Genomic DNA, 25,497 nt, shown 5'->3' on the forward strand with positions numbered 1-25,497 from the left:
TCATCCAAAGAAGTTTCAAAATAACAAAGAATACATTTAAAGGAACCATTATGTTTCGTCTTTTTACCTGTCGAATCTTCAGTTCAAAGCTGGGAGGTTACGAAGTGACGCATTCTCAACAACGCATTTGTTTTGCAGAATGTTGTTTGCACAAGAGTCGAGTTGTTGTTGAAATAAGGAACATTTATTTATTTTGATGTGCCTCGCAAAATTTTATTTTTGATGCCAAATCTAGCTTAACAATACCCTCGGTCAAAGACAATAAAAACGATGACGCCAGTATGGGATTGACAAATCTTTTAAAATTATATATAAAGAAATATCGCTGATATATGAGCGGGCCGGACAAGAATTATTTAAAACTAAAACTTTCTATTGCACATAAGACATCGTACATTTGCCGTTGTCCGAAATTCTCAAGAACACGGCCATCTCGATGAATAATCGATTTCGCAAGATCTTGGTGCCCTTGGCGCTCATTTTTGGTAAGTACGCGAGGAGCACTTTTGATATATTTTGACGCTTATTCTGGGTTTTAAATAGTAAATGTTCCGTCACAATCAAAGGTTGCTCAGCCGAACATTGTAATGATTTCATGGGAACGCAAAGTTTATCTACTGAATATTTACAAACATTTGTCACACCGCACAAGACTCATTCGGATCCATCACGTTAAAGACAGGTTTGTCGAGAACGTAATATACGAGTATCTTCCTAAGATAACAAAACATAATGGATGTTTACTACCTACTGATAATAATATTATAAATAGAACCTGTGGGCCAACGCTCTGCTCACAAACAAGTCCTTATTTGCCCACACCAAGTGTGGGCACTGAGCGCTCGCAGAAACCAGATTGTCGGGAGGGTTCAAGGGTCTGTACGCGCGCCGTGCCGACATCAGCGCCACAGCAATGAAGAAACGTCAGGGCCGCATGTCGGCCTATATGAAGGGCCGACAGCACATAAAACGTCAAAACAAATAGGTTCTAGAAGGATTCAATTAGGAAATCATGCACCTATCCTAAATTACTACGACATGTGAAGTGTGGGGGTGGTGTATAAATTTAGCGATTAAATTGGTAGGGAGCTGCGGCTGGGGCGAGGATGAAAAATATGAGCTAGTAATTAAGTAGCAAGGCAAGTAGAGCGTTATTATGCGCTATTTAGCGACAGTAATCAGAATGTAATTTTTTTTATTTCCAGTTTACATAAAGAACATTAGATATACGAATATCACCGGCGAATTATGCTTCCTCCGTTTCATAGATATAATAGCAACAAGAACAATATCGTCAACAATTACGGAGAAAGCTACCCTTGCACAAATTATCGATGCATGGAAAATTGTTCGAAATATTTCTGGTCGACATATTAAATGATTTTGTGGTATAGTTAAATATTTTCGAAAGATTAATTTCTAACCAGAACTCCTAAATAGCGTAGCTTCAGTGTTAATGCATATCTAAAGTTAAATATTTAAATATTCCGCTGCAGAAAAAGCACTCTACACTTTTCAGCATATAAAAGGTTTGGGAATAACAACATACTGTAATCAAGTGGCAGATGTGCTGCAGCTTTGAATAATTATTTGTTTAAAAAAGTTGATTCCATGGTCACATATTTTATTAAAACAAGATTACTTGCTCGTCAAACATTTCATTCTTTGCGTTTATCACTTTTAAAGCAAACATCGGACAAAGGTTTACATAAAAAAGATGAGGTCGTACATTGATGTTTTTGTTTGAGACACTGGAGGAAAGAGAAGGAATTTTCAGACACAATTTACCTCAGTTCTGCGTAGGGAATATATACTTAAATTCACGTGCACTTAAAAAAAAATATTAAAAAGTTGTGATGATAGCGTTTTATTATCCGAAGGTTAATTTGAGGATTGAAAGCAATACTTTCGGCAGATAATTCTAGAAGTGCTGAAAAAGTGGCTAATATTTATTATACGTATTACGGTATGGAGTAATCTCTGCTACTTGCTCTCGCAGTAGAAAAATACACATTTGAGTGGAATGAGTGTATATCTTCAATAAGGTTTACCAAATACTAAAATAACTCGGTTTAAAAATGGCCAACCAATCTAGCTGTTAGAATGTATCGGCTGATGGGTCGCCATGTAAACGACGACCGCATAGTCTAGTGACACAAAATTTATCTGCCTCCTAAAACACTTCGGATATTCGGTGCTGATAAAAGTGTTCTTCGTCATTAATGACACCCTTATATCTCAGGCTGCATTTTCCGAGAGCAGAGAATGTGTGGCGCCGACAGCGTAAACTAGGAGAGACAAACTACCGAGAGCGCGCTGACTGCTGATTTCAGCAATCTTTATAAACTGTTTTTTTTTTTTTTTTTTTTTTTTTTTTACGGCGCACGCCATGTTGTATTTTGACATAGCTGAGATCAGATATATTACCAAATCAATTGTTTTCTTGATTGGAGGACGTTATATTTCAAGGTGTTTGAACTTCGATAGTTTTATATATCACTGGCTTTGCATTTTATTCTAATAAAGTTCAAACTACTTAACTTTTTGTCGCCCAAGTCAGCTACGTATTTTACCGTGGCAACCGACCGACGCAAGAAAACGGTCTGTAGGGAGGTGAGAAAATCTTTGTATTAGACCGATCTCACAGATAGTTTGAGTACGCCACCGCTGCCGTCATGCATCTAGGGTGCTGTAGTCTTTCTGCATGCGCAACAGCCCTGCTGGAGGTCTGCGCGTGTAGAGCACGAGGCGGCACAAGCTGACTCGTGAACTGGCGTCTGCCTCCTACGAACTACAGTTATGGCGGCGTCAGGCATGCGTGGAACGCTTGGTGGGATCGGTCTATTGAACTAACTTTAATAAAAAATCGTCATCTACGTCGGGAGATTGAGCGTGGCATTACACGTGCCATGTTTCTTGTGCATAAGTTTGTAGATAGATTTACTTTGCGCATACGTTTGTAATTTCAAATGCACTAAAACGAACACCGGTTTGGGTATTTGTAGAGAAGAAATATTGGTTATTTAATAGTCTAACCTAGGGGTCTCCCAGCCTCTTGGTTAAAGGGCCGGATTAACGATCTTTCACAGCCTGGAAGGCCGAACAAAAAGTGATAAAACATAAAGAAACTTAAGCAAAAAATGTGGGAGCCAATCCACTCTGTGAAAATGGATGACTAGCCGAGCTGTTTATTCCACAACACAGGCGTGACACCGAATTTCAAACAAAAGTTCGAACACATTTATTGTCTTGACCGGTGGTCATCGTGACGAAAGGTACGCACACACGTGCTGCCCGCCGCCGCCGCTGACGTTCTCGTTGCCGCTCCCGCCGTTGCTCTTCGTAGGCGCGTTGCTCTTCGGGATTCCGGACTATTCGCCGCCTGCCCATTACGACGATAGAAGAGAAGTGAAATTGAAAATGGAGAATGACAACCCAAGCTTCAAGGACAATGCAGGAAATGGCGTTCCACACGCCGCAGGCGCACGCCTTCCCGGTATAAAAAATTCGAAGGAAATAGCCAAAATAAAGCGCTGACGAACGCGCGTGCAAGATGTCATCTTTTTTAGGCTTTTGCATTAGAACAGTTACTGCTATAGACGCCGGCACGTGTGGCGCGTGGGTGCGGTGTGAGCGTAGATTTTTGGTCCCGCACACCCCAAAACCAGAGCCGTATATGTAGAGAGTTTGGCCATTCGTTGGGAAGTATAGGAGACAAATGAGGAGGCGCCATTGGCCGAAAGCGGGCTGGACGTGTTCCAGGGCGTCTTCAGAAATTCGAATGTGACCAACCAGAAGCCGGAAATAATACACTGGCGGTGGTCGCGAGAAACAAACCTGATAACTGCATTGGAGTAACTCTCGATGGCTGAAAATATGGTACACGTGATGCTTCTATCACGCTCATCCGGAATGATGGTGGAAGAGGTTGATTAGCGGAACGATCGACATAATTCGTACGCCAAGCGCCAAGGGCCGGGAATCTGCCGTCCGAGCGGTCACACTCTGTCCGCGCAAAACAGAGTTGAGCAGCGCATTCGTTTCTTACATCTTTCTGCATGATCATGATCAAAGCAACACGTGCACCCTATTTCCAAACACAAAGAGTTACTCCACTTCACTCCTACGCACTTATTAGAACCGTATACGAACATAGACCTTTGATCAGAGCTGTTTCTCGCTACCACCGCTAGGGAATTCTTTTCGGCTTCTGGTTGGTCAAGAGAGCATGCCAAGCCCTCTTTCCGAGTCTGATGCACGCCCTGGCTCTGCCCGCGCCTCCCATTGACCAAACTCTCTACATATACGGCTCTGCCCAAAACAACAGATATATAGACGCTTTACACACGCGCCAAATTACAGCCGCCATTGCTGACCTTCTCTTGTCTTACCGAGATGCCATATCAACTGAAACGGTAGCTAACGATCCTCTACAAAGGCCGATGCTTTAGAAAAGAACACAGTTGAATCAAATATGGCAATAACCTGGCCTGCTATGGTAATGATGAAGGGAAATAAACGAAACAAGAGGAAACAAAAACTGAAGGTCAGTTCCGGCGGCGTCCATGCACAGCTGCTGCAAAGCGTCTATAGGCATAAACAGCTTCATTGTAATAAACCTAGATAAGCATTTAAACACCGAAGTGAATGTCAGATTAAGTATAAAAAACCTCAAAGTGGAGAAATACATGTACATCCTATTGAAAATTCCATCAAGATACGTAATTTGGGACACTGACTGCCAGTCAGCAGCCTTGATGGAACGTGATGGACCATCAGACGTCATCTGATGGTCCATCAGATGACGTCTGACTGCCACTGTCAAGGGATTTTCATCAACAAGGGCAGCATTTATATAAGAGTAAAGCTATACGCACTCATAAATATCGCCAAATGCCTCGATAAACAAAATGTTTAAAAAAAGCAGCACCACCGCGGATCGAACTAGCGACCACTTGCGTCAGATCGGACACCTTAACCCCTATGCTACGCCATAGCTTAGGAAACTAGATTTCACCAGTCGTTTTATACGAGATGCTTCGGTTGCAAATGCAGTTAAGACTCCAGCATGTTATGCAAAGCATTCGTACATCACTCGCCGTACTTCAGTTCTACTCACCTGCCATTTATACCCCTGTTACACGGGCACACTTAACCGCGGTTAACTGAGCTTAAGTGCTGTTACGCGGCACCACATATACCGCACTATTCTCTCGGACAGCTATTCCATAAGAAGTGAAGAGCGCGCGTGCACTGCTTCGATGGATGATCAAAATGCTCAAGCGCACGTTCGCCCATAGTTTTGAGTGCGTAGCCGCAGAATGTTGTCAGCAAATACTGTGCGCTAACTGTGGCTTAGCGTAACTGCAGTTAAGTGTGCCCGTGTAACAAGGGTATTACAGTACTTTCGCGCCGTAGAACGATCCTTTTGTTCGCGCGTCTCCGGCCCAGTAGACCTGGTACACCTTGTCGTTTTCAACTACACGGCTAAAGTCCCTTACATCGTCAGAACTCAAAACAGGCTGGGTCTTGTCGAGTAGAAATTCTACTAAAACATAAGACATTGTAGAGCCGGGGCAGGATCGACAGGTTGGAGCAAGCGGGCAAACAAAACGAGTCGCGAGCGATCGTTCATGAAAGCTCGGCGAAGCCTCTATGGGCGAAGCGACCCTATTGAAAATTCCATCAAGCTACGTAATTTGGGACACTGACTGCCAGTCAGCAGCGTTGGTGGAACGTGATGGACCATCAGACGTCATCTGACGGTCCATCAGATGACGTCTGACTGCTACTGCCAAGGGAATTTCATCAACAAGGGCAGCATTTATATAAGAGGAAAGCTATACGCATTCATAAATATCGCCAAATGCCTCGATAAAACAAAATGTTCGAAAAAAAAAAAAGCAGCACCACCGCGCATCGAATCCGCGGCCACATGCGTACAAATCGGATATCTTAATCGCTATGCTACGCCACCGTTAGAGAAATTCGATTTGACTATTCGTTTTATACGAAATGCTTTGGCTGCAAATGCAGTTAAGTTGTCAGCATGTTATGCAAAGCACACGTACATCACTCGCCGTACTTCAGTTCTACTCACCTGCCATGTAGAGTACTTTCGCGTCGTAGACCGATCCTTTTGTTCGCGCATCACCGGCCCAGTAGACCTGGTACACCCTGTCGTCTTCAACTACACCGCCAAAGTCCCTTACATCGTCGGAACTCACAACAGGCTGGGTCTTGTCGAGTAGAAATTCTACTAAAACATAAGACATTGTAGAGCCCGGGCAGGATCGACAGGTTGGAGCGAGCGGGCAAACAAAACGAGTCGAGAGCGATCGTTCATGAAAGCTCGGCGAAGCCTCTATGGGCGAAGCGAAGTGCGAAGTGTCGTGTTCGGCGCTTTGGCGGGCTTCTGATCAAGGTTGTCGGTCGGTTGCGTGTCATATCTCTAACGTCAGCGCTTTTATGGGCTCACGTCCCAAAATCGTTTTCTCGTGCATAGATTACTTTTCGTATTCATAGATTTGACGAAATAGTGGTATCCGAACGAACTTTACGTCCTTTGACCGTACGTCTGTCTGCACGTCAAAGCTTTCTGACGTACAGTCAGAGACAATCGATGTACAGTCAGAATCACCACCAAGACATCCTGATGGCATTTCGCGGCGGCCGACTGCCACCAGGAAACCATCAGAAAGCCGACAAGCGGGGCCTGACTGGAGTTTGACTGTCGGTCAGAGTAACTTGTTGGCCAATCAGACATGCTTGACGTACAGTCAGGCACAGTCAGCGGTCCACTAGAAAACATTGACTGCCAAACAGGGTTACATTGATGGATTTTTCCTTCGGGGAAGTCGACGAAGTGGCCTTTTCGACGTTTCGGCGGGCTTCTGATCAAGGTTGTCGGTCGGCTGCGTGTCATATCTCTAACATCAGCGGTTTTATGGGCTCACGTCCCGAAATCGTTTTCTTGTGCATAGATTATTTTTCGTATTCATAGATTTGACGAAACATCGGTATCCGAACGAACTTTACGTCCTTTGACCGTACCTGTCTGTACGTCAAAGCTTTTTGACGTACAGTCAGAGCCAATCGATGTACAATCAGAATCTCCACCAAGACATCTTGATGGCATTTCGCGGCGGCCGACTGCCACCAGGAAACCCTCAGAAAGCCGACAAGTGGAGTCTGACTGGAGTCTGACTGTCGGTCAGAGTAACTTGTTGGCCAATCAGACATGTTTGACGTACAGTCAGGCACAGTCAGCGGTCCAATAGAAAACATTGACTGCCAAACAGGGTTACATTGATGGATTTTTCCTTCGTGCATCAAATTGAAATTTAATATTAAGTTAATTATGACATTAGACGACACGTGTAATCAAGAAAACTCACCATGCATTAATCAAAGCGGATGGGAACTTTGCCATACTTGCGCAGTGAAAAATACTAATAGGACTGATAAAACTAATGCTGACATTTTGCAGCAGTTGTGGAAAGAGGACATGAAGCGCAATGTACACGAGAACGCATTCGAATTTTATCATCGTTATACAGACATGAAGTAAATGTCTAAGATGCGAGTGATGCCAATGTTTAATTAATAATTTGGCGACCGGACCCGTATTACGATCCAGTTACTCTCGTTCTTTATGGTATCTTAGTTTGCGCATTTGAAGCTCGTCGGGACGCCGTCTCTTTACGCGTACATATTTTTCGCGGCTAGAAGCGGACCTGCTGGAAGCGGGCCGCGATCCGGGCTTTATTGGAAAGACCGCGGCCGGACCCCTGGTATAACCTAAGGAGCGATCAGTCTTTGTGCGAGAGTATTTTTTATGAAGAAATCAAGCTCAATTAAATATAAAGGTTATTTGCACAGGGTTCCCATTCATGGAACAAGTTTTTGCCACTGGATGCGAAATAGAGTACCACAGATTCAACAAGACCCAAGTGAGTAGTGTGAAACGAATGGCTTATTTAATACATGTTGATTGAAAACCTGAGACTGTGGTTTGAAGAACAGAAAATCGTGAAGTAGAAAGAAAAAGGGAGAGACAGGTTTTCAATCATAATGTATAACTTACACCAGCTCGCCTGCACTTTAACCGTGTTTTCATGGCTTATTTAAGTCAAACTAAAAATAGCTCACTTGCAGGGCAATGGGAAACTACGGAATGTAGTAATTTTAATGCTGGTTGTAATTTGCCCACTTCTACTGAATATAGTAATTTGCATATTCTCTATATAAAGTGCATAATCGGTAAGAAATTTAATCAGCAGACACTGGTTTCCTTTCTCTCAGGATTGTAGCTTTTGTTTAGTAAATAATATTTTTTACCCTCCGTTGAGAAATAAAAAAAACCTGAAATTTAAATAGACAAACTACTAAAAAAACAAGTTCTTGCATGAATAAAAGAAGGTTATCTGTGGCAATCTGGATTTATACATTTTAGTCAGTACTGAAATATCTGAACTTGCTTTACGTATAAATCTGAAAAAAAAAAACAAAAACAAAAAAACGATATCCTAAAATAAAATAATAAAACATAACAATTCGAGAGTTGGGCTTTCCGGCGGTGCTATTTTCAGCGTTCATGCGCGTGGCGCGTGTGCTTTGCTTGTCTTCCAAACCGACGAGTAAGCGCGTGCTGTGGGTGTGATCTAGCACGTGTGGGCTGTTGTTTAAGTTAAAGGAGTACGGAAACAAACTTAAGGGCTCATTTCATTGCTTAGGTATGTACCACGTCACATCAGCACCTCAGAAACATCAGTCTTTCATTTGACAACGCAAGCAAAGTATTTTTAAAACGAATAAAACGATTTCCTACTCGCTCCTGGTGATTGGGTGGTCGAAGCTTTCTTGGGGCATCGTGACGTGCTTCTCCTCCCGCAGTGGCGCCACCCTCGGCAGCACACCGCACAAATATCCTAGCCCTGAACGCCATGACGCGATCGCGGTGCTTCGCAAGGCGCGCGATTGCTTTGGTACCGCCGAGTTGTATCTGTATTTATTTATAAAGTTTGCGTGCAGGATGCTGCGCTATTACGCGGCAGAGGGCTGCGGCAACAGCGTGCTAAACTGCGAGACGCCGACCCCCGGGTTTCCGAACGATGAAAAATTCCGAAGCGTATGGAACCGTCTCGCGCGTCCGTCGTCGCTCGAGCGCCGCTGAAAACCGATCACAAGTACGGTGACCATTTGCGGAATGAGTACTATGAAAGGCGACCCGCTGTTCTCAGAAATCTGGGTCTTCATATCAAGAATATTCCGATGCTACCAGGGGTTGTGCCAAAAATATTTTTGTCCAAGCAAAGAAAAGCAGAACAGCTCAGCGAACCGCACGTAAAGAGAAGCAAACTGTTAAGTGAGCACGCTGTTAATAAAACACCTAAAAGCGCGTACCTAAGAGTTGACCAATCATTAATAAATGCAGGGCATTTCATGGCGACCCCGACCCCTTTCAGATTTTGTCGGGTGGACGGTCGGTCTGTCGGATGGTTCGGACGATTCTAGCCCGAGTCGCCTGTCCATCAAAATGTGCGAGAGTGACTACTGGTCCTCGTTGACAGCTTCCGAGTCTCCTTAATAGCCGACATCCTCGTCCTCTGGAGTTCATAGATCATAGCAGAACGCACCGCGGACTATAAGGGCCGAAGTGATTACGTTACCGACGGTCTTCGTGCAGTGGTGCAGTCCTTCGCTACTCCAAAACGTGAGGTTGTAACACGCAAATGCCGTCGCCGTGGCGGTGATCATAATCACGCCAGCCTTTGGTTGTGCTGAGAAGCCCAACATCACGATTGCGACGGAGTTCCCATGACGCATCGCACGCCTCGATGGCCGATATCGAAGCGCTCGCGAAAATAGGACGCGTGAAACAAAAAAATATAGCCATCCGCTCACACCAGGAACGTGCGATTGTCATTTACGGATATCATAGGTCATGTTTCACCTATTTCGGAAAGGTTTCCGTATATTATAATTTTCGTTTCTATTCTCCTTTAACATTACAATGTTTCATAAAAAGCAGCTCTGACAAACAATATATAAACTTCCGTTTTAGGTGAAAATATTATATGAATGCAAGAAAGAGTGCGACGGAAGAGTGGTTCGTGCAAGTGAAAATGCACTGTGCATTGTAAGTAACTCTACCCATTGAAATTTCATTACACCGCTTTACGAACTTTCTTTTACACGTTTTGTATATCAGAATTGTATTTGTAAGATTTATAGACCGTTTTAGGTTTAGAAGATTTTATAGAAATAAATAGGCTCTGATGTTGACATTACTGTTCGAGGTTAAAATAAAAGTTCCAGGATTTGGTTAATTCAAACAATATTTCTCTCAGCTTAAGCAAAACCTTTCCCCTTCTGGTGGTTTTCATTGCCGGTTTCTTTGGTAGACAGCATGTCTAGAAGCTGTGGGGCGACAGATTAAGTCTTAAGTAATTGAAGTGTGAACTTTATTTCAGCTTAATTTAGTAACCCTAACGTCTTTTCTCACTGCAACGTCTTATGTCATTGAATAACCACAACAAATTATGTCGCTGAAAAGTTTATGGATTTAAAAATTTTCATCGTTTCAACGTAAATATATGTACTATGTTATTATTTATAAACTTACTCAATGGACTGCTTATTTTGAAAAGTGGGACTTGTTCATGTTTTTTTTTAAATTTCCTTTTATTTCGATAATGAAATGATGAGAATGACGAATACGCTTGAATACACATTGTGTTTCTGAATGACTTCCACAGTTTATGATTTTTGTTGACACCTTATACCACCTCGTCTAATTTTGCTCATTCAGAATTCTCTGAGTTAACGTCTTCATAAGCCTTTGTATATAAAGGTGTGCAGTATATTTTTTGGCCGCTTTTTTATCTGCACCACAATAACTAAAGACATCCAACCTGAGCCTGTCGGGGACGTTTCTAAAGTGTAAAAATTGTTATCTTTTGGATTCGGTAGGAAACATTGCTCCTGTACATCAGCAACTACGTTCATGGGGAAAATCTTTACGTTCTAGGAAAAGAGAGGTAGGGAGGTCAGTGCGACTTGCGCCACTGAGTCTAACACCAAGTGGCACCGCAGAAAAACAATAAAATGCACAAACTTGCCGAGCGCGACATATAAACGCTGTAAGCGAGCACAGCGTAACACCTGACACGTGAAGCGCGTCTTCAATTCATAGAGTTTGACTCTGTTGTTTCACTACGCTGCCTGACACGTGTCTCCCACTGGTGTATTTAGCGTCCTATACTGCCCAGGCATCCAAAGGGGCCCGAAGTGGCAAGAAAGGACGTTACGCGAACCGGCGTGCCACGCTTTGGAATGTCGTAACCCTGGTAACACTTCGTAAAAATTCAGAAAAAAAAAAAAAGAAGAAAACAGGAGCAAAGACACGTTTTGCACTTGTCGTGGCGTCCCAACTCCCAACTGCTAAAGCTTTGGTGAACCGTCAAGCTGCACAGCGATACAGAGGAGAATATACGCCTGCCGCATCCACCTCCGCCGCGGTGCCACCGCAAGGATCGTGGCAGACGAAAACATGACGGCTCCGTGACATCACGACGTAGAAAATATGGTCTAAGAAACTACACTGTTAATAGTTCAAGTAAAATTAATGAGTGAAGAAAGCGTTAGCGGAAAATTGGAAACGTACTCTTATTATAAACGGTTTAGTTAAGTTAGAACATTTCTAAAAATTATTTCTAAACCTGATTTGCTCAACTTGATCTCGTGATTCATTTTCAAACAACCGGTGCTTGAGAAAGGCGTCCCGTCCCATTCGCCAATGAAAATAACGCATTTTCATAAAGAAAAAAATTCAAATGTATTATTTCCTTTATCAGTGCTTTTGCTTTTATCGTTTTAATATTTACCTATGAGATCCAAATAGGTGTTTCCTGATTGCGTCAAGTATATATCTTACATCCCGTTTTTTAAGTTTTTCTTTGATCATTTCATCACAATAATAATCCCTGGAGAACGGAAACAAGGGGGACTAAAGACAAACACAAATCTGCTACCACAGTTAGGTGACTGGTGCGCAACCGAAACAATCCGCCTGGTTCTGGTATCGAACCAGGGACCTCTCCCTTTCCAGTGGAGCGCTCTACCAACTGAGCTAACCGGGAGTTAGGTGTCAGTAGAGCATACGGGTTTTATCAGCTGACACCAGTCTAGCATTAACAAGGGTGGAAGGCCTGCATTTTAAGATAATGATGATAATGCAATTTGCCGTTGAAAATGGAAAGGTCCCTGGTTCGGTACAAGGACCAGGAGGATTCTTTCAGTCGCGCACACGTCACCTAGCTGTGCTTTGAGGTTTGTGTTTGTCCTTTGTTCCCCTTGTTTCCGTTCTCCGGGGATATATATTGCCATTCTTGTCTAGCTCGCTTGCACCTTTGCTTTAATTGCATTACCATCGATATATCAGTTGCGTGGGGAAACCAAATAGGTAAACCTTGCTTGACCAGGGGTGAAATAAAAAGCTGTTCCAAAACTCATATATGCACTAAATTTTTCATCTTATTTCTTTCATTGAAATTTAAACGCTGTTTCGTGTAGAATGAAGGTGAACTGCTCAAAAAGCAAAGATTGCAACATAGACCAGCTTTTTGTTCATAATAAGAAGACGCATAAATTTTGCAAACTAAAATATTTCCCTTATTTTTAGTTTAAATTTAAAAGTATTTACTGGACGGCTACCATGATTTCTGGATTCTGTGCTGACGGGGAGTGCCGAGAAACGAACGAAAGCGAAATCTACAAGCAAGAGCTTCCCGAACCTTTCTATGATATAAGAGATCGTAAGTTATTTCTGGATATGTATTGTTTTACGCGTAACTGCTAATATACAGAGAAAGTACTTGTCTTTGGTAATTTGAATAGATTAGGTTAAATAAATTGTTTTCTGAGGCTTTTTTATTTCTAGGCCTCACATGTGTCTAAAATTTTATATTGTTTGACATTCAGTTACCTAGCGCTACTTATATGTACCGCCTGCCCTTGTAAAAGAAAAAGTATTTTAGAGCAGTAGCATATAAATGCTTTACCTAATCTGAAAATATAATATTTGCCTTAACTAGAAATAAGATCCAAATTTGCCTTGAAGTAGTCCAATCAACGAGTAGGTAGCAAAACCAACTAGCTCAATAAAACACAGATAATCAAAGTAGTCAGCCGTTTGGTTTTTGCTCGTAAATTATGCTCACCATTGGAGTATTTATTTATTTATTCAGATACCTACAGCGTCATGGGGCATTACAGTAGGGGGAGTTGAGAACCAAAAACACAAATAGTTATGCAAAGGTTCAAAAGGGCTATAAACACAAGCCATAAATATTTTAGCATCATAACGAAGTGGAGGTTACATAACATTGTGGTCTATTAGAAAATGAACAAAACACTATACAGGATAAGTTCACTTCTTTCTTTTTAAGTTGCACAATGTTTTACAGTAAATCACGCGTAAATTTAGTCTTAACTGACCATCGCTTCGCTTTGTATTGCCGAGAAATTTTAGTCCTTCACCTGCGGCAGATGCGAACATCGTTATTAGACTTGCTTGAAATACAAAAACAAGCATGCACTGTATTTGTAGGCATCTAAGTCGCAAGTATGTAAGGTCGGCGCGGCGAAACTGCAATAAAAAGCCCGGGCATGGGAATTATGACCGGAATATATGCGGGAGAGAGACCAGGTTTCAGTATTCTTGTTATCAATTCGAAGAAGAAAAATAACCCCCGTGACAAATTTTCCCAGTAAAGATGTACACTTTGACTGAGAGAAAAAAAAAAAGGAAAGAAAATACATTAATATTTTATTTTGTAATTGTACCGTTGTATAAAAAGCACCTTCGAAAATACTGAAAAAAGAACAGTGATTTATTTCATCGGAAAACATGGCACTTTTAGAGTAATTAGCATTATTGGTTTAAGTGAAAAAACAAATTCATACGTCAAGCAACGATGTGCTGTGGCTAGGGTGACCGCCCGTCCCACGATTCGCGGGACTGTCCCGCATTGAGGGCTCGTGTCCCGCCAGAAATTTCCAAATCTTCAAAAATGTCCCGCATCTCACACTGCCATAAAATTCACTCTGCAACTCGTGATGCTGCCCAATAAGGGGGCACGGGGAAGGGCGGAGGTCGTTGGTAATCGTGTGAATCGCAATGGTACGTCATTTTCTATCCAAGCATTGCGGGAAGCGACCGTCGTTCTTGCAGGAGACCCGACGCACATACGCCGTTGTGCCTCTCCCCTTGGAGACACAATATTGTAAGGTCCCTACATCTCAGGGTTACTATCGAGAAAATTGCTCGCTAAAAATTTAAATATAAATTATTTTAATTATCTTCATATCAATGTGCCAATGCAAAAGGTTTGCTGTGGATTATTTTTTTTAGAATAGACAGCCACACAAGGCAAAAAGCCTGCAAATCAAAGCGGTAAAAAAAAACATATTGTTAAAAATGTGTGTAGGACCATGTTGAGAAAAGTAAACGTCGACAGGAAACAATATTCCAAAAAAAGATTTACAGTTTCTTAATTTCATTTGATGCCTTGAGTTCAGCTGCAGTTGACTTTTATGCTTTCAACTTCGACACAATTACTAACATATTTGGCATTACAATATATATCACTGCTAGTGAAAATTATTTTAGCTTAATTACTGCGATACATTTTGCAGGTGTATAAAGAGCACATAATATGAAATGTGTTAACAGAGCCTCGGTTCATGGTGTCCGTATTTATTAATTTCCTTTACCCCCTTCACCCTCCCTCCCTCCCTCCCCCCCCCCCCCCCCCCCCGCCCCCGCTTTGCCTGTCCCCCATTCCGCTAGCAGGAGGGTGGTTACCCTAGCTGTGGCGTCATTTACACACATCCCCTCCCCCTATATTGGCCAACATTTCATTGTGGGGAGCTTAAAACAAACAAATAACAAACTAAATAATAAATAAACTCCCAATACTATCTTGCTATCAAGACACTGATCGAACGACCAAGTTTGACGGCACTGCATATGGTTAGGTGAGCGCAGCAACAAATAGCTTGTTATTTCACGGTTCGCGTGTACCAAGAGCGTCAAATCTGTTGCAGTTCATGCACCAAAATGCAGTTTTGCATGATGTGCTTGAGGACTTGCCTCCCTTATTCACTCAAAACGCCGCATTCTCAATCGTGCCACACTGAGATTTGTTTTGGAGTTCCTCGCCAATGTCCTGTAAACAGAGGACGAAAACCAAACAAACAGTCAATGAAACAAACATTTACTCTAATGGAACCATTTTTATGTACTTGCAATGTTAAGAGTTTTTTTTTTTATTTAGCATTCAAATGGATAGTTGTGAGGAGAGTAGATATACATTTTAGTGGCCTTGACCTTTGTGATGAAAGCTCCTTTAGTTTCACCCGGGTCATGCCTACTTCATAGCAAGATCAAACATAAGTTGTACGCCAAAGAAAATTTATCTGTCGCATCTAGTATAACATAAGAAATAAAGAAATCGACCCACCATCTTTTCTGATGTATAAGCCATCGTTAAAAACTTTGCTTCGAGTTGTGCAGTGTTCAAATATTACCGACTCATTATGAAATCAGCGACGCAGTAACCGTAAATTACGGTACACCTATGTGAAGTGACTGTAGACCATGGCGTGCTGGCGAACAAGAAGTGCTTTATTCCTGAGCGCAGCGTTTTTATCATAGACATGACGTCACGAGCCGGGCGGCGCTTCCGCGATGACTCAGTCGCGATAACTCAATCCGCACGCTACAACATTTCCTTCCCCCTCACGCAAAAAAATGTTCATTTCCTGAAGTCCTCGGGTTTAAAACGGTCAGGCGGCTTGCATGCGCGAGAAGTTCGTCGAAGGGGTTGCTTCTCCGCTGTCGTAGACGGAACCGGCGTTGCTGCAGTAGGTGTCGCCGGTCCTTCCCGGGCGGGGTCTGCGGGTGGCGCTGGTGCTGTTGCAATGGATCATTATATTAAAAAATGCGGTGAACAAGATACCTTAATATCCAGAGCATCGTTATTCTAGCTTGAACCGAAGGGCTAACAACTTTATGAATAGACAATTTGGATAAATGCTGCAGGTGGTACAGAGCGGTTTAAGTTACCTTTATAAATATCTGAATTATCAGAACTACAATGTTCCTGGCGTCTTAAAATATTGGTATGAAGATACCTGGCCCCAAATGTTGTATCGCCTAAAACATTTGTTTTATGCAGTTTTGTAACTATATACTATAAATTCCTGCAGGAATTTCGGACAAAGGATGTTATAAAGCTTTTATATTTATCAAAAATGACAATAAAAATACTTTTTTCAAAATAACGGGCAAATGTTCTTTGTAATATTACGTTTGTTAAAACACAAACTCAAATAATTATTTTTAACAATTTTATAGCTAACGAATTGAGAAAATGGCCTTTCGAATGTCAGTTCACAAATATCCAGGATGAAAATAACAAGGTAAGTAAGTCGCTCTCAAAATAACATCATAATTTAGTGCAAAAATTCGACGACCTGAAAGGCAATAGCTATTGGCCTCGTAAGACAGCTCCTAGGCTGTTTGTAACAATTAAACTTCACGATTATGATTATTATCATTGTGCTAATTTTTTCTCGAAATTAGTCGAATGGGTTACACCCCTTTTTATGTATTTCCTCGCCTGATTTCGGTCTGTGTGTAATGAGTTACTGCATAATTATTTGTCATATACAGAAACGCAAAATAATTTGTTTAACGCAAAAAGCTGTTGTTTCATAAGAAAATATATCGTCACAGACAAAAAGGGAACGTAAGAGCGTGATTTTCGATCGCCCGCGGCCTCCAGCACGTGCTCTATGCCTTCCGCCATGCTTTGGCTGCGCGCGCGCGTTCGAGGTGCACGGGACGTTGAGGCGTTATGGAAGATAAAAAGCTTGCGTTGGGAGGTGGAACAACTAAAAATTCTTTTTGCCGTTTTCACTTTGTCAGTGACTATAGTAGATTTCACCAGAGAAATTCTGAAATACCCAGCAGCCTAGCTGTTAGGTATTGGAGGATGGTTTGTACGCATTTTACCTCAGCCGCAAAACATTCTACTGAATCAAAAAACGAATAAAACAAAACAAATACAATTTATGAACATTGTAGGGGCACAAATACATGCCAATAATATTAATACTACCTTTATTTTTTCAAAAAGAAAAAAAAAACAATGTTGAAACGGTGACACGGGAAAATGCTGTAAAAACAGCTTGACGAGCCCGAGCCACCTATAGCAGCAGTCGCGGTGCAGGCACCAAATAAATTATACAAAAATAAAACATGACATGTGTACTAGATGTTTCAGAAACTTTACAAAAAAAAAGAACTAACGCTATACAACATAAGTAGCATACTGATCCAATTTACACAATCGTGAAAACATACACAGAACGTTAGAGCACCACTGAAATAAACGCGAAAGAAAATATATCGATTCAAGAGATTTTAGCGCTTATTGCGGAACATTTGGCTCAAAATAAACATTATAAAAATACATTTCCCTTAAGATTATCACCGATATATTGTCACTTGCATCAAAAAAGTCTCAGACAAAAGAAAGTCCATGACCTCTCATAAGTAACGTGTTAACCTGTATATAACTGCACGCAAAATCATGGGCCCATCATATGTTGTTTGTAGTTTTATTCGTTCCAGGGAAATTCAATGTTCGCCTTTTTTTGATAGTAAAAGAGCTTTAATTGCTGCAAATTTCGAAGGCTGCACGGTTGTCACAGGCGATCACACTCACAGCTACGCAAATATTCAGTCTTTAAAAGTACGATTTAGTCGACTAAGCCGAGTGGCGGTGCGCGTTTGGTGCTCGTATTGATAGATGGTGTTACCTCCTTGTCCAAACTTGCAATAATAAAAAAAAAAATTGAAATTTTTCGCGACGATAATGGTTTATTAAAATGAACATACTGTTTACGTATTATGTCAGTTTTCCACAAAACGTGTCAAAAAGTTTTGGGACAGCGTCGGAAGGTGTAGCCGACCAGCGAAAGAAAGCAGACGACACGCAGACGAAATCCGTCGGCAGCAAGAACGCCGTCGTTATGCAACCGTTTTATTTTAGTCTTGTTATTGAAGATTTTCTATTATTGTCCGCGTTTACTTTTAAAAGAAAGGTCTATTATAAAAAAAGAAAATAATATGATCACGGCAGTCATATAGATAGTCTCTTGTGTTTGCCTATTCGCCCGACTTGCACTTGCTGCACTTTCCGGTAAGTGTTGCGCCGGAGTCGTTATCTTGTATTCGGTGCCGGATGTTTTGGATACCTGCCTTTTCCCATGCATGGCCGGTGTTATGGCCGTGTTGGTTCTGATCCGTCGCAGCCTCTATGCTGTCTCACCGGTTGCACGAGCCGGGGTGGGGTCTTGCATTTCTTGCGGTATCAGAGCCTGAGACCTTAACTACTTCGTTTCCTTGCCAGGGAACATCTCCGGAATGAAGGAGGGCTTGGTGTAAGACGCACCTCGCTAACCTTGCTCTTGTTGTTCCTAACTTGGGCTGGTAGGACGGGACTCCAGTGTCGCTCCTGCGGCATTGTGTGCAGCCACATTGCCTGGGAGGCCGGAATGGCCTGGGATCCAGCAAAGTCTCAGACGGCGAGTTTCCGAATGAAGTTAACAGGCTAGTGTTTGTAGTCTTAGTGTTGTGTGGTTGGTCGTGTCACACTTTACGCATTCCGAGAATACTTCTTTGCTGTCAGTCATACATGTGAAGCAGGGCTTCTGGTGGGCATTGGTGGACTCGATTGCATGAATAGTCCCTGCCGCCAGGGCTGCTAGTTCAGTTTCCGTGGCGCTATGTGAGCGTTGGAGGGGTCTTGTTTGTGTGTCTTCGGCGTTGAGGAAGTGCGGGTGTGCCACGCGACTGTTTATTGATTTTTCATACCGCACGTTGCACCTATGTGAACGTACAGGTTCATCTGGTCCCGTCGACTTTTCACAAAACCTTGTTGTGGCTTTGCGCTGTATCGCGGTCTGCCGGGGTGTTGCATCTCTACGTTCTTTGTGGGTGGGACATAGTTTGTGATCTGCATCCTGTCTGATTACATCCGGCTTTTGGCTGTTGCTTCTGCCATCGTACCCGCCTTCGGCCTGCCCCTCGATTTGCACTTGATAATGGGCGCTGCTTGTCCGTTGTATCCGTGTAATTTGCGGTCTCTGCCATCCGTCTCTTACAGTAGAAGTGCCATAGGCTTTCTGAAACTTGCGAAACTTTTGTTTGGTTAGCTGGATTTAATGGACAGCACGTGGCAGTTTCACTGCATGACTTGGGGTGGCATGTCCTTGCGTGCGTTTACTGAAGTGATCGGCGATTCTTCTGAGCCTGGGTTATGCGTCTGGGGTTATTAACCCCCGGGAAAAGCGGCCTTTGGGTGAAATCGCCGGTGCCTGAAGCGAACAAGTCGGTACTCGCCTTCGCACCCTAATGCCACCCACCCTCCCCCTCCCCTTTCCCCCACCCTCATGTTTCAGAAATTTATTCCGCTTTTACTCCTTCGGAGTCTAAAAATACATCGATAAACTTTATTCAGGGATTTCGAGACGTGAAGATAAACTAAATTTGTCACTGCAGATTAATGCTTTTCGTACTTTCGCAGGTATTTCTTTCTACCCAGTGCAGCCTTTATTGTAACAAAACAATAGTCAAGCTGCGGGAAAATGGAACGCCATGCGTTGTAAGTAAAAGAACAATTATGTACACACGTTTTATTTGCGTCGCGTAGGCATTAGAACTAATTAGAAGCCATTTTCCTGAATTAGTGGCTTTTTACTCGTTGCAAACGACATCTTCGATTGAGATGGAGCTGCCAATGGACCTTTTTTTCAGAAGCTTTCCACGCATTCTCCTACTCTCGCTCGCAGTGTCCTGCCGCCATTACCGAAGGGCAGCCACGCCGTGATAAGAGTAGCCGCTAAGTAGCCAAATTTAGTTTAAATCGCGTTGTTTAGTGTGTTTCTTTGCAGTTTGCCGGGGCTGCGCGGCTGACTTGTTTTTGTCCATATGGTCCAGTATCATTGGTGACAGGGCGAAGCGTCAGCAGAGTAATGGCTTTTCGCGTTCAACGGGATTCGAGGCACGGTACGCAGCGATATCATGCACTGATACCGTTCTCTTGCTCCGCAATTCATTTAAAAAAAAAAAAAAAAAAAACCCGGTAATATATTACTTTTCCCATCTTGTAATCCAAGATAGACGCCGATCAACAACGAAATTAGAAGATCCCGGCTGTCCGTCTGGTGAATCCCGAGGTTCGACCTGAGAGCCGAAGAAAAATGCGTGTGGATAATCAACCAATAATGTCCTTAGCTTTGAGAGACACTTCCCAAAAGAAGAGAGCGCAAGGAAACATTTCGGGTGCGGTAGGCCCTAAAAACACCCACCATCAGCCATTGTGGTTGTTTTTGTTACCGCACGCTTTTCTTTTTTTTTTTTAACCTCAGGACTTATTTTTATGTTTTAGAGTGGGGCGTAAAAACGTCCCAGATATAGATGTTGACGCAAATACTAACGAAATAAAAAAGGACCACTAAATAAATACTTCGTTAGGGCAAAACAATTATAAAGGCAAAAAACTATAGTTAAAAACGAACGATAAAAATCATTCAGTTATTGGCAAGCGCGTGGCTTGTGAAAAGCTGGAGAGGAAAAATATGAAAGACGTTTACAATCCCCTGTAATGCTGAATGAGAGCGCAACTCTTGGGAAGGAGGAGGAGGGGAGAGTACGGAGAGGAGTGTATGCCCCCTCTTCCTTCGTACCCTCTCCTCCTCCCCTCCTTCTCCCCTCGTTCTCCTCCCCTTTTCTCATCCTCCTCTTTTCCTCCCCCTTTTCCTTCCTCTCCTCCTCCTCTATCCTCCTCCTCCCCTTTTCCTCCACCCATCTCTCCCTCCCTCCCTCTCCGTCCTTCCTCCCTCGTGACGTCACTTATGAGGGCCTCGTGAAGGTCGTCACCTTCACGAGTGACCTTCGTGACGTCACTCGTGACGTCATTATGGGAAACGTCCCATAATGCAAAGCGCGGCTACACCGACTGCGACGGCGACCGCGACACCGCTTAAGCCGGAAACGGGTGCCTAAGAGCTGAGCCCTAACACGCGACGTGGCACTTAGGTGCCAAAAAAATCACGCTAATCAAATTGTGACCGAAAAAGACTTGCTAAGCGAAATAGTGCACAAGAACACCCTAAGGTCAAGACAACAAGCAAGAGCGATTATTTGTCTGTTTTGAGGTGCTCCCAATATATAGTTCTCAGAAAAACTGCCAGATGGCGCTCGTTACTGGGAAAACGCAGAATTTTATATTTGGAGAGTCTGGCCAGTGGATGTGGCGACAAAGGTGATGGAGAGGAGAAAAGTGGAGGAGAGGGAAGAGTGCGCCGAAAAAAGGAGAGAGGAAGGAGGGAACAAAGAGGAGACGACCGCCATTTTGACGCAACACGCTTTCGGTACAAAGCACTGTTGAAGCTACGCGTCGTGTGCTACGGGCCGGCTTCTTTTTCGCCTGAATAAATGTTTTCGATCACACGTCAAAAAAACTTCATTTGTTAGCTTTTTAACCCACCGAGAAACAGCAGCAGTCTTGGGTAGTATGGCTATACAGTAACTTGTTATATTTTTTGTAACTTTTAACTGTAACTGGATTAATTATTTTTAAGTAACTGTAACGATAACTTAAATATTTTTTTGAAAAAGCAACTAAGAAGTGTCTGCATAGATACAGGTACGTTTCGCAAAAAAATGACTCTATTTTGTGAACATTACAGCGGGTTCGACCATGTGCGGAGGTGGGGCCCCACAATGTACGCGACAAAATAAAACAATTACTCGAAATTTGTTTCGTCCGAGCAAAGTGCCGGCGCCTAGGGTAGACGTCTTTCTGCTTCTGTTTTACTTTTTAAATGCGTAGAAAAGAGCATTTAGAATTTGCTTTATTACAACCTTTTGTGCGTGACTCTCTCACCCTGTCTTCACCCTTTCCGGCCTCATTGAACACCGCTGACTCTTCAGCCAAGCGACAGAGCCACCGTGTGGAAACACGCGATGCTTAGACACCTAAAAGCTCTGTTCTACACCGAACGAGAGCCTCTGTCGACGGTACCACAGCAGTCGTGGCGATAGCCTCTTTAAGAAAGCGAGTCGCCGCCTGTACACACTGTCTGACCCGAGCCACAGACGAAATTTCTACTGGTCAATTTGCCCTTTCCCAAGGGCCGTACATCCGTGATTCACAGTCAAATCATTTGTTCTGCGTTGCATTACACTTGTGAAGTGTAATAATTAATGGCCAGGAAGTAACTGTGGAAATGATTGTACGATAGTTTTTGCCATCATAACCACCGTCATTATCTCCATCACGATCATCATCATCAGCTGCAGCAGCAGCATCATCTGGATTGTAATACAAAAGGGAACAGCTAAAGCATATGAGGCAGTTCTTTTTCTAATTTATTCAAATCTCCTATACTCCGTTTCGCGACAACTTTGCGAACTGTGGAAGCTACGGACACCTGTTGCTAAATTACCTCAGCATCAAGGAGAAGTCAGGGATTGGTGTTCCATGCGCCACACGCACACGGCTTCCCCATATTAGGGAGTATTCACTGGATGCCATATTTGTGGGTGCTCACATCAATAGGCTGCTAAGACCGGCACTCTCGATGGTGCGGAATGCACGTTGCATAAGAACTGTGGAAGCTCGCCATCAGCACACGCTCAAAATTCACGCACACAGATATGGCTGCCCGGGAATACTCCCTATTAAAGATTCGAAGTAACCGAAACTGAGCGTTGGCGAACGCGCATGCAAGGTGCAATTCGTTTTAGGAAATTGCTTTAGAAGAGTTACTACTGCTGAAGCGAGCACGTGCCGCGCGTGGAATACCAATCCCCGCATTCTCCTTAATGCTTTGGTAATTTATAAATAGGTCTATAAAAGCTTCGGAGCAAGGAACGTGGTAAGACTCCATGATCGTGGACACGGAAGCAACGGAGGCCTCGTTACAGCCACAGCAACAGCGTCATTAGCGACCAAAAAAGTTGTTTTAAGTTTCTTTTTCTTTTAACAACAATTGAACTCGCGCATCCATATTTATCGAGAATATAGAAACACATAAAGAATAGATATTTACTACATTACATGAGTTTCAATTATATGTTAACCAAGAAAGTGACGCCACATCCGTATCCGCTCCCGATAGTTCCTCCTTGTAGCATCGTGGCCGTTGGCGATCGCAGCCATGTAATCGACCGCTTCCGCTCAAAACATCGCACTGGCCACTGGCATTAGCACCGTCACAGATTTGCGGCCAAATGGAGCGTATGGTTGTCTCATGAACTGTTCCCGAAGTGCTATCTAATATGACGGACGGATGTGTTGCTGCGGTGTACGTTCATTCCGAAGATGGTTGGTTTCGCAGCACACAACTCTTGGCCAGGAGACGACAGCCGGTTTTTTTCGGCCCTCGCATTTAACGCAGTGACACGCACGCTCCCGTGACGTGATATCACGTGCCTCGCTCCGACGCTCTTACTGGGTCGCAGGGGCCGTAGCCTCCACTGTTCGCCGAGTTATCGTGAAACGAGGTATACGTGGCCGCGTTAAACGCTGGGAACGCTGCAAAAGGTATTTTCAAACCTTGTTAGAGATATCTTGAATAAAATATGGACATTTTTTAATTTTTATTAGGCACCTCAAACAATCACAGTGGTTATTCCTAGGCGAGAGTGACGCAGGTGCTTGAGTTTCTTTGACAGACATATCAAAAGACAGAGTGTGGACACTAACTTCTTCACGCTTTGGCGGTGTTAGTACCTTCAAAATATACAAGGTTGTTCATGGCACATCTGATAGTTCCGTTTTATATTATTTTTATCTGAATTTATAACCCTGTGCTTGAATTATCACTCAGTCACGTGTCTCTGCTCAGTTCTCACAAAGCTTCACAGATCAGAATGATGTGACCATCACCCCTGGAGTGTGTCAAAATGGAGAGTGTGTGGACACAAAATGTGGTACCAAAGTGAACGTTCACACAGAACTAGTCGTGAACCAGTTTGAAGAATGTGAGTACATACCGGGCAGCAATGATCTAGAAAATTGCTCCAATAAATTCTTAGCTAAATATAGCTTAGAATAGAAAAAGCGCTTACTATAAAATTTTTTTTATATTCAAGAGTATTTGTTCAAATAGGAAGCTTATAGTTAGTTCAGACCAAAGTTCTTACAAATGTTTTGTGCTAGTTAAGTAATTACTAGGCAAGATTAATAAAACGCTTGCTCATGTTGTACGCGTACGTTAAATCGTCAGTGTCTGGTTCACAATTTTTATATCACGACTTTTATGAATCGGGTGACGATTTTATGTAACATTATAAAATTCATGCGCCGTTAAAATATTAAACATATAAAATAATCATATTAATTTGTAATGAGCATTACACTCCTCAAACTAAATACCACTTTCACTATGCTGCTCGTAATGAACAGGCCAGATGACATTCAACGTTTTCAGCGGCTATTTTACATTGACTTACAATATTTGAATATGAGGAAACACATGATGGAGCTATTCCAATTTTTTTCTCCCATATTCCAGCCTATGAAGATTACAAAAAAAGAGAGCCCAAGGAAAAACCTCTTCAAGTTACTGGGAGTTAATCAAACACATTCACGTTCTCTGTATTTCAACATGCCTCGAAAATTTGTACCACACCTTTGTGTTTTAAGCACATCAAAGTATATCAAACAGCTTTGTTCTCAAAAATAAACTTTCGTTTCTGAGGAGCAATTGTTGTTGAACTCACAGAAAAAATAATTTTGAAATATTAATCAATCAATTTTTCCCGTTTTTTGCCCAATTTAAAATTTGCGCATAAAAAACAATTGCCGGAAGCCCTGCTTACTACTTGGAAGCTTAGAAGGTAAAGTAGTTGATCCAGTCATGTCATCACTAGAGTCGTCAGCGCATTGACCAAGGACACGCCAGCAAGATTGTGACGCCTTGATTGAAACAATTACGTCACTTTTCCAGGCGTCATTATGGGCAGGGTTTGCGACGCTCTTTCTAAGTGGAATTTTCGAATCGGGGACAAAAAAAAAAACAACAACAAAAAAAAAACAGTAACAAGAGATCGGTTAATAATTAATATTTTAAAAAGCATTGCAGTTTCACAAGTTATTTAAATTGGTTTGGCCTCTAATAGTATTTTTCGTCAATGATGAAATTCTTATTTGATCCATAAAGCCAGTTACCATGACTATTTGTCTCTCATCCAATGTCCGCCGAGCCTCCTAAATACATTGTGAAGGCGGCACTCATTTAATTCTCACCCCTTTTTTCAAATTTGTGTGAATTATATTCTTTTATTTCAAGCAGATTTTACAGACACAGTCCGTATATTGAAACAATTCTGGTAGCATCTCGTGGGAGTGA

The 25,497-nt window shown here is 42.6% G+C and overlaps 1 protein-coding gene across 1 annotated transcript; it reads left to right on the forward strand.

Moving 5' to 3' along the window:
* The first annotated feature begins 436 nt into the window (after positions 1-436).
* Positions 437-24,722, forward strand: LOC115314817. Its single transcript, XM_029973908.2, has 8 exons — positions 437-485; positions 7,882-7,952; positions 10,067-10,141; positions 12,686-12,818; positions 16,424-16,488; positions 19,662-19,739; positions 23,992-24,127; positions 24,661-24,722. The coding sequence occupies exons 1-8, from the start codon at positions 437-439 to the stop codon at positions 24,720-24,722; spliced, it is 669 nt and encodes a 222-aa protein (XP_029829768.2).
* The last annotated feature ends 775 nt before the right edge of the window (positions 24,723-25,497 follow it).

This window comes from Ixodes scapularis, unplaced genomic scaffold (assembly GCF_016920785.2).
Source record: "Ixodes scapularis isolate PalLabHiFi unplaced genomic scaffold, ASM1692078v2 PGA_scaffold0__279_contigs__length_252992795, whole genome shotgun sequence".
Lineage (NCBI taxonomy): Eukaryota > Metazoa > Arthropoda > Arachnida > Ixodida > Ixodidae > Ixodes > Ixodes scapularis.